The 16,721-nt window shown below is 35.8% G+C and overlaps 1 protein-coding gene across 13 annotated transcripts in view; it reads left to right on the top strand.

The window, feature by feature from the left end:
• Positions 1–16,721, top strand: part of Kif21a (kinesin family member 21A) — a 133,974-nt gene that overhangs the window by 18,993 nt on the left and 98,260 nt on the right. Inside the window, exon 1 of one of the 13 annotated variants that reach the window (XM_087200042.1) lies at positions 15,000–15,134. The exons of the other annotated variants lie outside the window; for them this stretch is intronic. Coding sequence (XP_087056168.1) covers positions 15,097–15,134 — 38 coding nt within the window. The 5' untranslated portion in view covers positions 15,000–15,096. Of the gene's footprint in view, positions 1–14,999; positions 15,135–16,721 lie in introns of those variants that run through there. 13 annotated transcript variants of the gene reach the window in all.

Here is a 16,721-nt window from a genome sequence, read left to right as displayed (position 1 = left end):
GACTTCTTGTGTAGACTGGGGAAGAGCAGTTTGATGAGCATTTTTTGTACTTAAAACTGAAGGGCAACTGGAAGATCTTAAGTGGCTGACTTTGCTGGAGTCTGGAGATATTTTGCTAATGGAGAAAAAGTGAGTAATGACCATTTTGAGGTAGTTCATGACACCAGAGAAAAGAGTAGTGGATTGTTCCACTCGGCCTGACTTCTTAGGAATCTCCTGGTTTCTATTTCCTCCATATTTTCCTCGTGTATCTCCATACCTTCTTACAGCCTAGGTCAGTTTGCTGCTGTTCTAAACTGTTCTCGGCAAAATTCCTACAAAATGACTTATTTTCATTTTTGTCCAAAATTAGAAATGAGAAATGTCCTGTATCAATCACTTACCAAACAGCAAGAGAAAGTTTGCTTGCTTATTTACTGTCTTCTCACTTTTTTTGGACTTCTATCTTTAGATTTTCTAAGTGAGCGGCAGATGTAATTTTTTCTGTTTATTTATATGCCTGGACTCAGGAGGATGTACCTCAGGGTTTCCTAGGTTTTCCCTCATCCTCCTTGGGTGGAGACTTTGCTATGCATCTGTCTTCAAGGAGGTAGACATTTAAAGATGGCAAGATGCCATAATCTTCTTCTTTTGGATTTTCCATCTCTTTAGGCAAAGAAAACTTAGGGCTGTCCCTTCACTTGGTTTAATAAGGGAAAGACAGTTTACCTCCCTATTTTTTGGTGAGGAAAAGTGTTGTCTGTACCCATTTCCTTTCAGTCTTTAAGATTCTTTGAATCTTTAGCTTACTTTATGGGGCCTGAAGGTATATGATAAGGACTGATAGTTGAAAGGCCAGTTTGACCACTCGTTGGGAAATCCTTGTGGGGACAGATGTTTCTGTAACCTTTCTTGAGCCTTTTTAGTTGAATTTATAAAATAGCAAGAAAAGTCTTTTCTTTATCTTGTCATAATTACAGTATTAATTTATTGATAGTAATAATGAGTTACATTGATAACTGATGTGATTTCATAGTAAATATTGTTGGTCAGTTTGGTTTCTTCACATAGGAACTTCTGTCAGCCCTCAAGGAAATGGCAAAAGAGAAAATGTTTACATCACAGAAATGGAAGTTTGAAGACCCTTGGGTCAGTCCTACTTTACAGTACTTGATAAGTTACATTAGACAAATCATGTATTTTCTCTTGGCTTAGTCTTTAAAATAAGAAAGTTTAGATAAAAACCTCCTCTAAGACTTCTTTTGGTTCTAAAATTTATGAACCAGTTTTGAAGGCATTCCTATTTGTAGAATGATACCGCTCTAAAAACTTGTCAGCTTATTACTTTGGAAATGGAACTTTCAGATTAGAGCCAGTAATATACTCTACCACACGTCATACCATTCCATTCCCTTCATTCATCACTAATTCATCCATTCATTACTACTCTGTTTACTTATATGAATCCAGCCACTACACCAAATTCAACCACAAGATAAATGCTACTGTATTTCTTTTCCTCTAAAGAGCAAACAACAACAATAACAACAAAAACAGTTTAAGAAACTGTAATTGAGGAAATAGAAAATAATGCAGATTCTGAGTTCAGTTTCTGGTTACTTGACAAATGTTACTTAACAATTACTTGACAAATATTAATTCCTGTTGAAACAAAGGACAGTTAAGTCATTCAAACATATCCCGAGGGCTGCACTGTTTCATGCTGATCCTAAAATTTTGGTGATTTGTGGGTAACCTTAGTGTACTATCCATGTAATATACTCATGTAATATCTCATTTGTCACAGGTGTTCAACCTCTTGCTCTTGTAGAACCAAGCCTTTCTTTAACATATTAGTAGCTAATTCTCACTGATGTTACCGTAGATGCTTGGTTGTTCATTACTTATTAAAGGAATATTCTGAGTTAAATGACTTCAGTTTGTAATACTTGTTTCTGTAGTTTCCTACTGTTTCTCGAACACCCTGATGTTTATGTGTCAGCATGATGTATCATAATTGGATATTAGATATTAGTATCACCAGACTTGTATAGAATTTATAGATCAAAAACTTATCTAAGAAGCCCTGTGTTGTTTTTATACATCAGTTATCTGGGTAAGAAAAGAGGCATTTGTGTTGTTGGAAGAGATTGAACCATAGTTCGTGCTATGTTTTTTATCTTTCAGCATGGACTTCATCTATATCGGTCATTCTTGCGGAATTACTAACTAGTCAAGCCTCAAAACTGTTATTAATAATCTCTTTCCAGATATAGAGTAGACCATGCAATGGATGCTTTTCTGTCTATAGCTGCCCTTTGCTCATTTGAAAGACAGAAATAGGTATTAGAAAAGAAATCAAATTAGATTTGCGCCAGGGCAACTGAAGTGGTAGAATTTGTCATTCCTTATTCAAGGTACAGATGTAGAGTCAATGTCATTTATAACTATGCCACCCTGAAATTTCCTTTGCTACCACCCTAGTTCAGTTTTTAAATTATTTACTGCCTGAATTATTATAATAGTATCATACTGATATGGACTGGTAAGATATGACCATTCCAAAGAGCAAGCTGTCCTTTCAGGATGATCCGACTGTCAAATCCAGAGTTATTAGGACTCTTTTGTTGGCTGTAGCCTTGCTAGAACTTAACAGGCAACAAGATAAAGTAAATAATATCCTTTTCCTCTTCACTAGTTGCAAAGTAGTGTTGTGCCCAGATCGCGAAGTCCCCAAAAACCACCAAGGAGCCGATTCCGATGTGATCGCACGAGGGTCGTTTATTCAAGCTCAAGCAGGGACTCTCAATTGTCACTGATGCAGCGGATCGAGATCGAGAGCCCCAAATTTTAAATTAGCGGGGTTTTTATAGAGGTTACAGCAAGGTTTGGAGATTTTTTTATTTAGCAGTTACATGATTGGTTGACAATTAGCAAGCATGAAGTGTACATATTTGATTGGCTAGGTACATCGGGGTTGAGGGGTGGCTACATGTAGGTTTTACGAGGGAAAAGAGGGACAAAGGTTAGTGGCGGACTGTCACGTACTGATGGTCAGCAGACACACTGACTAATAGTCATGACCATTACGTACTGACAGTCAGCACATCTACAGATTGTTCTATGGATAGGGGCCCGGAATATTCATTTCCCGGGCAAACAGATGGCTGGGTAATTAACTCAGGAACTTTGTTTCGTCACAGACTGTATCTTTTGTCCCAGAGCAAGCACATTTTAACCATTAACTTGTGAGAGGCTAGGGGAGTGGTGCATTTTAGCAAAATGGAGTCGCTTTGGTCTCACAGTAGTACAAGGAAGCCTCCCATGACGGCTCCCTTATTGTTTACAAAGCAGCCAGTTAATACATTTTTATTTCTTGTCTGTTTCATAGTAATTTAATACAAATAGAGGAAAGTTCAGTGGAATTTAAATGATTGCCAACATCTTTGATATTATATCAATATGATGACTAAAAATATGTATTGAGAGAATTTTCTGTCTTTGTCATATGATTTTGGTACTATAAGATGTTATATTCACATTTAATATTTTCAGAGTTTTTTTAATCCACAGTTAGGACTAATAGTCTCATCACTTTTCCCCTAAATATCTATCTTCTGATACTTACGTTTTCAAAATTTCTTTTTTCCATGTATCAGTAGTTGTGGCCAAATCCTGCTACTTCTTTTTCATCAGTATCTTGTATGTTGTATTTTTCAGTTCACCCATAGCCATTTGCATTGTCATTGTCTTTATTCCAGTTCTGGTCTTTATTATTTAACTACTGACTTTTGTTATATTCTATTAACTAGTGATAGGAATAGTAACATTTGTATGGGTCTTTGCATAGGCTAGACAATGAACCTCATGTTTTCTTTTTTGAGTCTTCTAATCATTTCATGTTATTCCTGTTTGAAATATCACCAGACAGTATCAGATTAGTAATTAAAAGTGCAGGGACTTTAGTCAGGTCTTCTGACTTCCAATCCCATGCTTTTTCTATTATACTCTTCTGCCTTGACTTAGTTCTTCTCCAGTTCTCTATTTCATTGCTATCAGATTAGTTTTTTCTAAAGTATCTTTCCTGGTCTCTTTGTCTTCTTGCTGGCTGTCTCAGCCCTTTAAAGTCAGGCCTCATAACACAGATTTCTCCATTACCCAGATGCTCGGACAGAGGCTCTTGCTAAACACTGGGCTGGGCTGTCCTAAGCTGCAGGGCTCAGAAGGCCAATTTTGTCTTGTCTTTTTAGTTTTTTTCATCTCTGATATTTAGTACAAGCATAAACTTATTTTGCTGAATGAATTAAACCTTTGTTACTGACCTTTCAATAGCTTGATTCCAAGAACTCCACTTTTGGCCCTACCTTGTATTATTACTATTCCAATAATTTGTACTTTGTTTTGTTGCTCCCGGTGCCTTAGTTACTGCCTTTGTTTACTGCTTAGTTCATCGTTAAAAAACTCACATCAATAATAAAACAATACTTGTGTTCACAGAATGTTTAGCACAGACTCTTGTATATAAGATGCAATCTTTATTTTATTAGTAACTAGCTCCCCAGTATCCAGAATAATGATTAATTCATAAGACCTTTAATAAATATTTGTTAATTGACCCTATAATTTTTTTTATCAATCAGAATAGGCCTTTGTTACTGAATCTCTAATACCTGGTGACATTATCTGCCTGAGGCTGACTGTAAATCTGCTTAGACCTCCGACTGCTGGTTGGCTTGATATTCCTGTTGTTCTCTGCCTACTAATACGCCACCCATTCTCATCTGTGTGAGTCAATTTCTTCCCACTGTGTGGTCCTGCTGGTACTCATTATTTGTCAAGATCCTCTGGGTCTATTTGGTCTTCAGGTCTTACATTTAGTTGGATTAGATCGTTACCACATCTGTGTTGAATTCTTTAAGAGCTATTTAAAAGCTTTAAATTTGCTTTTTAAAAAAGTGGTTTTCTGACTGTATTTGTAGTACATATTGTTACCCAACTATCGACTGGACCATTTTACAGTAAAGTGTCAGAGACAGTCATGTAGTAGCAGTTCATGACCTCATAGTGGTCATTTTTGATTTGCTTTCTACATAGTTGCATTTTTGTTATTGATGAATACACTCTGTGGAAGGCAGAATTAAAGGTACTGTTGATTGAAATTTCCATGCTTTTTATTTCAAAGCAGATTGAGCCATCAAAATCATGGCCTCAAAGCCATGCCAGGTTGGTGGATGGTATAAAAGAATATGTATCTTATTAAAAATTCAGGCTGGGGATTTAGCTCAGTGGTTCTGCTGCCTGCCTTGAAAGCACAAGGTCCTGAGTTTGATCCCTGGTACCAAAAAAAAAAATTAATCAATTTGTTATGTATACCATGTTAGTGCTGTTTTAACGTTCTTATAGAGATTTATTTCAATTATCGTATAGGGTCTAGGAGTTTAGTTCAGTGGTGGAGCACATACTAACCACGTTTGAATCGTTGGGTTCAAGCCTCAGCACCAAAATATAAATTGAAAAAAAATCCCACTACTGTACATTTGAATCATTTGCAACATCAAAACATATAGTATGTTTCTGACCATCTTATGGGTGTTGGTGCAGACCTTTATAAGCTTAAACAACTAAGCTTGTTAATTTTGTTTCATGGTATTTTCTTGATTGTATTTGTTGGAATTTAACCTTAAATATTGTATTTTTATAATGAAATATTTATACCTGAATATAGCTTTAGTTCCATAGGTCACTTTTGATTTATCCTTATGGCAAAAAACAGGAGGTTGTCTGAAAATATTTTTTGAATCCTATGATATCTTAGTCAGCTTTCTCACCACTGAATAAAATACTCTTTGTCCACAATCTTACTTTGGCTTATAGTTTTAGTGACTTCGGTCCATGCTTAGTTGGCTCCAAGGCAGAAATGGAATGTTGAAAGTGTCATGGTGGAGGAAGGGTGCTCAACTGTTGGCAGCCAGGAAACAGAGAGCAGTTTGGAGGTGTGAACAAGAATGCACCCATTTAGGTCATGCTCCCAGTGACCTGCCTCCAACTAGACCCACCTCCCAATAGCGCATTCAGTTACTAACTCATCAAGGGATGAATCCACTGATGAGTATGGAGCCCCTATGAGCCAATCACTTACCAAACAAATGAGACTTTTGGGGGACATTTTAGATCTGAACCATAACATATGGTATGTGTTGTGATTTTTTAGTTCCTATTTCACAATCAGTTTTGAAATAGTTTGAATTAGAAATTCTTTGTAGGACTTTAAAATTTTCAGAATTGATTTTGTTTTCTTAGAACAAAGAAAAGAGGTGTGACAGTAGGCATCTGTGTGGACACACTTTCTTTTTGTCCCAAAGGGACTTCTTTTAAAAGTATTCTGCCTGGTCAAAGGAACTAAGGATTAGGTGTTGATGTTTTGTTGTAAGTGGGATAGTATTGACTGAGTAGAGGCAGGAAGGAAGAATTGACCAGTTGTTTCCAAAAGCCAGGTAAGAAAGTGAGCTTTCAATAGAAGCTACTTATTTATCTGTTTAAATGAGAAACAGTTTTTTAGACACTACAGTGTCAAAATAATTTAATTCTTGTTGTTCTTTATGACACCTTCTTAGGTGCCATATTCACTTTTGAAAACATGCATTTCAGGTAGGTTATTAAAACTGAAATTTGATCTGAAAAATAGAACAGAGATCTTAAAGTGTTTGCCACATCTTAGGTCTCAAAATAAGAAAGGAATAAGCAGATGCTTTCAGTTTCAAATTTCAGAACCATCATATAGGTCCTCCAAAAGGACAGACAGGTGAGTGCATATTTGTTTTAAATGAGATATTTATTTTTCTTATTTTATAAACATGAGAATCTTTTGGCACTATGGTAAACTATGAAAAAACTTATTAAAATCTAAAAGTCATTTTATAGTAGTATTTTAAAGCAAAATTATAATATCCTTGATGGCATACTGAGAGCAGCTTGGAAGTAGATATTTCTAAAGAATTACTCCTATAATTATGGAAGATGCACAAGTTATAATGTGTCACCAATTAATTTTCAACAAGTCATTTTCATCTACTTGGTGGTAGAGGAAACATAAACATCCAATTTTCATTTTTCATTGTGGATCATGATTCTTAGTGACTGAACATTTAAATTCTCATGCACAGTGTCTGAACAGCAGGTCAGAAAAGCAAAAACTTAATCTTGTTTGTCTTTCTTTCAGTATGAGGATTGACCCCAAGGCCTTGTGTATTCTGGACAAATGCTCTACCAGTGAACCATGCCACCAACCCGTAAACCCTGATTTTATGGGTATATTTGTTGCCATGTGCCCAAATTTTAGACGTGTATATGAATATGCCATTATCACTGCACTTTCTGAAAATATTTTTTTCGGACTTTAAATCTGTTTTGGGGTGTTAAAACAGCATGCTTTTAGATTAATTTGAATATTTGTTAAATTGCTTCAATGTACAATATATTGTGATGGATTAAAAGGAATCACCATAAGGCACGGCATTTCAAATTTGAATATGCATGTGAGTCATCCGTCTATCTTGTTAAAATGTAGATTTTAATTGAGTAGTTCTGGGGTGGGCCTGAGACTCCACTCCTGTTTGATGCAGGTTCATGGACAGCCTGTAATCCTGGCACTTGGGAGGCTGAGGCAGGAAGATTGCTGCAAGTTTGAGAGGCCAGCCTGGGCTACAAAGTGAGTTCAAGGCCAGCCTGAACTGTATAGTGAAACCTGTCTCAAAAAAAGAAAAGAAAAGAAAAAAGCAGTTATAGACTACTTCCTGGAAAAGGTAGGCTATAAGGTAGGCTCTGAATAGAGGTAGGAATTGGTGGAAAGGCAAAAGCAAAGCCTTTCTAAAGAAAGGGAGCAGCGTCAGAGACCAAGATGAGTCGAAAGGAGGGGAGCAATTTTTCAGGACAGGGAGAAACATTTTCTCTCTTTTGGTCCCTCCCTTCAAGCATGTAGGATGAGAATTTTGGCTCGGGAGAAAAAAAGAGGAAACTATGTAATTTGTTTAGCTTTCTAGTAGGTAGAAGGGTTTTTGTTTGTTGTTTTGCTGTATCTGTTGTTTATTTCAAGTTTAATTCCACTGTGAGCAGAAGAATATGTGATTTCATTTCTCTGAATTTGGGAGACCTTTTATGGCCCAGCGTATGATCTGTTGTGGTAGAGGTTACATGCACACATGAAAGGAGTGTGCATTCTGTGGTGGCTCTGGTCTTTAATAGTCCATAAATGTTAACATAGTTACTGATATTGATCAAATTTTATATATCCTGTGTTTTGTTTTCTTCTTGCTTAACTAGTTGCTGAGAGGAGCTAACATTCTCCAAAAATGTGAATGGATTCATTGTTTTTAATTTATTATTATTATTATTGTTATTATGTGCAGTACTGGGGATTAAACCCAGGGAGTACTGAGCTACCTCTCCAGCACTTTTTATTTTTTATTTTGAGACAGGGTCTCACTAAGTTGCCCAGGGTAGCCTTGAATTTTCGATGCTCTTGCCTCAGTCTCCAGAGTAGGAGAAATAATTACAGGCCTGTGCCACCGTGCCCAGCTGATTTTTCCTTTTGTTCTATCAATTTTTACTTTTTGGAATTGACCATGTTACTGAGTGGAGACAAATTCAAAATTGTTAAGTTTTTGTTTCATTGGTTCTTACATTAGTGTCTGTTTGCAGCTGTAATAAGTGATGGTTCACAACACCACAATTTATTATTTTATAGTTCCGGAGGTCAGAAGTGAAAAATGAATTTCGCTGCACCCAAACCAAGGTGTTCCAAGGCATCTTGGGGGAAAATCCCTTCTTTTGCTTTTTTTAGCTTCTGCTGCTACAACCCTTGAATTTCTTGCTCATGACCCCATCTTTCATCTTCAGTGTCAGGAGGGTAAGACCTCTAGGCTCTATTTCCATCTTCTAAAAACTTTATTTCTTGGAAGGACATTTGTACTTACATTAGACCTAGAGGGATATTTTCTCCATCTCAAGATCTTTAGTGTAGTCACATCTGCAAGTCTCTTTTATCATATAAGGTATAATATTTGAAGGTTATAAGGATTAGGATATGGATATAATTTTGGAGGAAAGTACATTATTCTGTCTATAATAATCTTATCATTCTAAAATATTCCTCTAGGGGCTGGGGATTTAGCTCAGTGACAACATGCCTGCCTCCTAAGCACAGGGTCCTGAGTTTGATCCCTGGAACCGCAAAAAAAAAAAAAAAATTCCTCTATATCTTCAGTAATGTTTCTTACTATAAACTAAGGTCTGCTTGCTTCATTGAGTTTATGTCACTTAGCTTTTACTTTTGTCAGGTTTTTAGTATTTCTTGGCCACTTTCCTTTCCAGAACTGCTTCTGCCCCATTCTCTTGTTCTTGGGTAAGTTATATACATGCAACAGTTGCCTATCTGTTAAGAGAGTCCTACATCTTGCTTATGTTCTCCTACAATTTTTTCTCTGCTTTAGACTGGATACTTTATACTGGTCTGTTTTGGGTTTTTTTGGCACTAGGGATCAAACTCAGGACCTTGTGCTTGCAAGGCAGGCATGGCACCACTGAGCTAAATCCCCAATTCCATACTGGTCTGTTTTTGACCTAACCAAACATATCTTCTTTCTCTAAGCTTCTTCTAAACCTATTCAATGAGTTCTTGATTCCAAATATAGTATTTTTTCCATTTTAGAATATTCATTTAACTATTTGTCTAGATTCAGATATTCTCTTTACATGTTTTTTTGCATTTTCCATCTCTTTAATATATTTTAATATAGTTATTTTAATTTATATATCCATATCTAATCTATGTCTGCATTTATATTTTTATGGTACTGGGGATCAAACTCAGGGCCTAGCTCATGCTAGGTAAGTCCTGTACCACCAAGCTGCAACCCAGTGCCTCTGTAATACTTATTTCAAAATCTTCATTAACTAACCATAATATTTAGTTCATCTATTGATTTGTTTCCATTATTTGCTTTTTTCCCTCTTGATTATTGCTCACATTTTCCTCTGTCTAGTCAAATTTCTTTAGCTAGATATAATGTGTAAAAGAGTAATAAAGGAAAGTTTTAATTTTTATTTATGTATTTATGGAATACAGCATGGGTTGTAAAAATTGATAATCACTGTATATGATTGTATATTATATATTATGTAGGGACATAAGGATACCAGCTTGTTGCTTGGAAAGGAACTGAGTGGGGGATACATGTTAAAATTATTTTCAGAGTATGGCCCAGTTGTGGGCTTTCAGTGGAACTTGCTGAAAGATGGAGTAAATTGTGTGACCATGATCAAGTCACATAACATTGGGGTGCCTTGGTTTTTGCTTCTCTACAGTTAGATAACTGTAATATCAATCGCACAGTCACTGTGAGGACGGCCTGAGTGAGTCTGGTGGTATAGTGAGTCTTGACATGTGTTAGCTGTTATTTATTGAGGCTTGAGAATAGACTATTGGAATTAAAGACAGTCATTAGCATCTTTGATGGTGGTTTTTAGGGATTTGTACAAAGCAGGTTCAGGAGAGAATGAGAATTTATAGAGACAATAAGAATAGGCCACTGTTTTAGGATTGCTGTAAAGGGGTTTAGAGAAATATGGTAACTAGAGGGGGACGTGAAGATAAAGGGTAGATATAAGACATGATAATAATAACAATTATAACTACAGTAATCATCACAGTAACTCTGTAAAGATGATACTGTATTTACCTTCACTGTAAAGTGATGAATGTGAGGCATAAAGAGAGAACTGCAGTTATGAATGTTTGTATGCTGAAAATGACCTAGTAGGGAGAGAACTGACCACGCAGGCACTAGATGGAATAATTCAAGGAGCAGCATTTTCAAATGGGTGAGAAATGAAGGAGGGCAAGCCACAAGTGAAGAGATTGACTTTGGATTGGGACTGGGAATGTATATTCATTTTAACAGTATGGAAAACAAACTATACAAGTAGGCTTGGAAGTGGGAAGATAAGTTTTATTCTGGCAGCTTATACTTTCTCATTGAAGTAAGCAACAGGGGAATTTGCTGGGAAGCTGAATGTGTTAGAGGAGAAGCAGTGAATTAGTTATTTTGGTGAGTGAGTGAATTAACTTGGGATATGATTTTTTTGATAGTGCTGAATGATTTGATTTTGTGATCATGAACCTAAAGTGGGGATTGTAGAGACAGACTTTTGGGAAAGGAAAAAGATGAATTAACATGAAGAAGCCAAGAAAGGAAGAAACTAGTCCTTACCCTCAAAAAATATAAAGATGTTAAAAAATAAATTGTGTTTTCTACTCTCTGTAAAATACCGCTTCTCTTTGGAGAAGAGGATGAACACTTTGGGCAATATGGGTGGCTTTGGTGGGAGGGGAGCATTGATTGGGTGCTAACACATGGCCATGTGCCCAAGGAGAGATCATTTAGCATCCCTGGGTTTCAGCACTGTACTTTGTAAATTCAGTCTTTGAATTCCTTATCTGTTGATTCTACTTCCTGCAGAATTGGAGTTGGGTCTTTCTGAAGAAGATACAATATCACAGCTACTCTTAAATGAATTATAATCCTTATTTAACATTATAATTCTATAACGATCTTGAAATGTATTATTTTTCATTTTATGTATTAAACATAGTGGTTTAAAAGTGTTGAAACTTGCAAACATTATTTTGTTATTTTTGAGGGAGTTGTGGTTAAGGAGTGGAGTTTTTAAAAAACAGGATATATTCTGTAACTTCAAGTTTCTGTAAGAATTTATGTGTTTCCAGTTTTCTTTAACTTGAAGAATGTCGAGAAAGGAAATATGAAAAGTCATGCTTTACATATAAGATTTTACATAAGGGATTTTTTTGTATACAAAATAAAATGTTAGTTACACATATAATGATGGTTTGTAACTGTCCTGTTACTATTTTGTCCATTACTGACATATTTTTCTTATTGCATATTTTTTTTTAATGGCCTAGTTAAGAATGACCAACTCTATGTTTTTAGTCATTTCAGTGAACAGGCACCGTCTGTTTCAAACAGAGAAATGTCTGTTAGTGGGAAACATGCAACAATAATGTGGGACTTTTTTTAGTAGTTTGCTTTGGAACTCTATGTAGACTTATAAAGCAGCTGCAGGAAAAGTGTGTAGGATTTTGTTTCTTAAATATTAATGTAAGGAATATTAAAAGAAGTATATGAATCTTTTCAACACTGCTTTGACTGTTACTATTTAAATATTTTCTGTATTATAGTTTTATTAGATGGCTAAAATTTTACACAAACATTTAAAAAAGTAGATATTCTCAAAAACATTGCAATTATTATGTGAAGATGTTAAAAATGTGTTTCTAATTTTTTACTTTTCAAAATAGTACTTAATGGCAAAGAAAATAAAAAAGAATTCTCAACTTATCATTTTAACAAATAACAGCTTTAAATTCTTCATTATTCATTTTTATGGGTAGCCATAAAAGTTTTATATTGAAAAAAACCATTTAGGAAAATTATTTTACTAGGCAAAATTTGTTTAACACTGTATGCTTGAAACTTGGTTGGCTCAATAAGGAATGTATAATATTTGGAATAGGAGAGATACCGATAAAATATTGTGAAATAATTGCTAGTTTTATGTTACTTTGCCAAGAAAATAAAGTCTTAAAATTCTAGTGTTTTCTTGGACAGTGTGTTTTTGTAAACTTGAATATAGGAACATGTAAGAAGTCCCATTTGCTATTTAGGAAAGCATACCGTAGAACTATTAGGTAGTTTTACACTGCTAGCTCTATCATGAAAAAATGATGGTGGTGTTACATTGTAAGGAGCAGATGTCATTGGTGCTAATTAGGGTCCGATCAAAGGAAAAGACAGTTTTTGTATTTAGTGTCCCCAAATGCCTTTTGCATACTTCTCAACTGCCTTTGCATGTGTTTTTAGTTATGAAAAAGAGTAACAATTTGGGTTATTTTTTGTTCTCCTGAACACAGTAAAACTAATATCTGACAATATTATCCTTTCTTAATTAAAAGTTTTGAAAGGAGCTGGAGAATGTAGTAATTATTTTATGTGATTTTGTTTCCCTAATTGAACCATTTACCATTTTCTTCTGCTCCTGTTTGCTAATAAAGTCAGGAAATAAGGTAGTCTTAAAAAGTAGCTGCTACATTTTAAAATGTGTAAGAGTCTTCTGAGTGCTTGATAAACATGTGGATTCCCATACCATGCGATCGAGAGATTCACACTTAGGAGTCCACTTGTTCAGCGAGCTTTCAGGTGATTCCAGCCCAAAGCCCTTTGAGAAACTTTGGGCAGATGGTCTTTCTTCAGCATTAACTCAGTGTTCAGAAGTATTAATTCAAGATTAACTTAATTTCATTAAATCTTCAACACTACTAGTCTTAATTGCTGAGATTGTTTTATTTTAAAACTTTTATGGAAGTATTTTAGGTATTTTATTTTATTTTATTTTTGGGACTGGGGATCGAACTCAGGACCTTGTGCGTGCAAGGCAGGTGCGGTGCCACTGAGCTACATCCCTGGCTCACGTTTAGCTATTTTAATAGATTCAGAAGTTAAATGTACCTGCAATGCCAGCTCACTCAGAAGGCTGAGTCAAGAGAGTTACAAGTTCGAGCCTACTCTGGGCAACCTAGCAACTTAGGGAGACCCTGAATCGAAATAAAAAATTAAAAAGGGCAGGGAATAATGCTCAGTGGCAAGACCTGGGGTCCAGTCCCCAGGATTGCAAATGAACAACCAACCAATAATAACAAAGAAAGAGTTGTCATGTTTTGCATTCTAATTTTGTAGTACTTTTGTATAGAGTTCTTCAATTTAATAGACACTATTACATCTATTGCCATTTCATCTTAACAAGCCTGTAAGGTAGGTAAAACAGGTATTATCTTCTTTTTATGTATTGGGAAACAGGCTAATGGAAGTTAAATGACCTGCCCTAGGTCACATAGCTAGTAATCAACTGAGCTTGACTGAATCTTAAGTCTTGACTCCTACACCAATGCTCCATAATATCATGCTATATAAGTTATCTAAAATAGAATTAGTTAAAAAGAACATTTGCATGTGTGTGTGTGTATATATATATGTATACACACAAACATGTATGAATGTAATATATATAGAAACACATAACGTCTGACATAGGAAATTTTTTCTAATTTAGAAAAGTTAGTATGCTTATTACATTTTTAGTGTATTTTTATTTTTGAAATTTTATTTTTTACCCTTCAAAAATAATACTTTACTGGAGAACTGAGGGACACTTGGCACGGAGGACGGATGCGAGCAAGCAGTGTGGGAGGAGGCCTTCGTGCGGCTCCTGCGGGATGGAGCGTGCATAGCCGCGACACAGGGCCGACTCGGGAGCCTTCTTTGTCTGACGAAGTCCCCAAAGGTTGAGAGAAGGAGGCTGGGGCGAGCTCCCAGGAAGGCCACACGCTCCAGTTCAGCTGGAGACCAGAGCCCACATCTGGGGGGTCCCGGAGAACAGAGCCCGGCCCTGGGGAGGTGACTGGGGTAGACGACCTGCCGGCCCCTTCTGAACCCCAGGCTTAGGTGGGCTTGGTTTACATGAGAGGAGAAATAAATTTCATTTATTTGGGAAGCTTAGAAAACTTCATCCTGGCTAAAAGCAATGACCCAGAATAAATGAATTCTTAACCTTCCTTTTATGAGCCCACTAATGGAACTGCCCTGACTGTGAAATTATGAAGTCTGAAACTATCATCCGGCGCACCCGGTAATGACCAGGTGTCAGAGGGTCCCTGAGCCCCCAGCCTCGTGATTGGAGAGCACAGACAAATAATCGCCGTGTAAACGAAATGCTCCTAAATGCAGTCACTGTGGAGAGGATCTGTAGTGGTGGAAAAGCTCCAAAGAGTAAATAAAGGATTGATTGCAATACCAAGGGAAAAAAAAAACTCTATTAAGCCCCTTTAAAAGTGATACTTTCTTTCTTTTTGAACAATTTCTTCCACTAGGGAGAAGGGAGGAGGAAAGGAAGGAAGAGTAAAGAAAACATGAGAAAAGAAGGATAAAATGGAAACAAAGCATTGTAAATAAGGAGGGGAAGAGGGGTTGAAGGGAGGCGAGAAGAATGGGAGAAAAAGAGGAACCAAGACATATCATGTGCAGGTACAAACTCCCTATGATGACTGTGATCATTATGTATATCTAAACTGTACAAATAAACTTAATTTGCAAAATGTTTTCTTCACATGCAATACATTACAGACATTGATGCCAATATTTCAACAGATTGAAAGGGTGTGGCATGTGTACTTACCTTCATATGGTATTTTTTTCTTTTAGGCAAATTTACATTTTTATTGAATTATTATCTCTAGGTTACTTAAAACAATCCTGGAAAGTTTATAATAAAGAATTTTTAAAAAATGTATGTCTGCACAGGTCCTTCTTGTTTTCACTTCAGCACCATCATACTCTGCGTTGTTCCTAATGCCTCTGGTCTGAAGTCGATAATATAGTCTTACTGACATGCTCTTGAGTCATGAGTACATGTAGTGCTAGTTCTTACAAGCAAAGGCCGAATAATGCTTCTTGAAGAAGCACGATAATTATATGATGATAGTAACTTTTTCTTATAGCACGTTACAGATTATTTTATAGTTTTTAGGTCACATATAGACTTTTTCATTTAAAAAATTTTATTAGTATATGTTTGCAGTACATAATGTGTATATTCTTTGTGGCGTTGGTATATGTAAATAATACATTCTAATTTCTCTTTTTATCCCCTTTCCCTCCCCCATTTGAGAAAGATTTATCTCCCTACTCCCTATATCCTTTATTTTGCTCTTTGTTTATGACTCCAGTTTCTCATGTAAGAGAAACCATGTGATATGCAGACATTTTCTTCCTGTAAATATGTTATCATGATAGAATTAAACTCTAAATAGAAATAAAAGAGATTTCTTTTATTGTGGAAATATCTCAGAACTCTTTAAAGAACACCTAGAGAAAATGTCTCCAAGCTTAACAAACTTTTAAACTACCATTATAACTTCTCTAGAAAGAAATGAACTCACTTCCTGCTCTACCCAAGTGATTTTTGGTACAGAATGATTTCTGATATTTCACTCTAGATACCCTTTAGTGAGTATATAATAATATTTCTTTAGTGTCTCTTCCTAAGTGTATACAATTTCCTGAAAGGCACAGTCACTGTCTAGAACCAGATGATTCTTTTGTCAACTTTTCAGAATACCCAAATATGTAGCTTTGGTAGACTACTAGTTTTGTTTGATTTTTTTATCACTATAATCAACTTTTCTACCTATTTGGAGGAGAAAGAATGAGTGAATCAAATATACTTAGTCCATTTCTCCATGCAGTTGTGGCTCACAGCTAGCTTGACAAGGCAGTATATTGGATCACTGGCTCAAACGAAGTTTCAGAGAGACTGGTTTTCATGTATTTGTATAGTTTACTTTTTAAAAATTACACTTAAATAGATAAGTATATTCATTACTAATCTCAAAATCTTGTTTCCTGAAGGTAAGTGCCTATCAAAATGCTTTTCCTTGAAAAAGATTTGAGAATAATTTAAGAGGAGGAAATACTTTAAGCACTTCTCATGAAGACATGCCTTCAATCTATATTCTGGGCAGTGGTTTTGATTCAGGTTTTGGTGTTTAGCCAGGAGTTCCTCCTGTGCACTCCCAAGCTTTCTGGCCACAGTTGGAGTTTGCTTCAGTGAGT

This window comes from Heterocephalus glaber, unplaced genomic scaffold (assembly GCF_053883595.1).
Source record: "Heterocephalus glaber isolate CG9 unplaced genomic scaffold, H.glaber_assembly_v1.0 deba00001733, whole genome shotgun sequence".
In the NCBI taxonomy this organism is placed as follows: domain Eukaryota; kingdom Metazoa; phylum Chordata; class Mammalia; order Rodentia; family Bathyergidae; genus Heterocephalus; species Heterocephalus glaber.
Note: the sequence above shows the minus strand (reverse complement) of the source record. Positions and strands in the feature narration are given on the sequence as shown.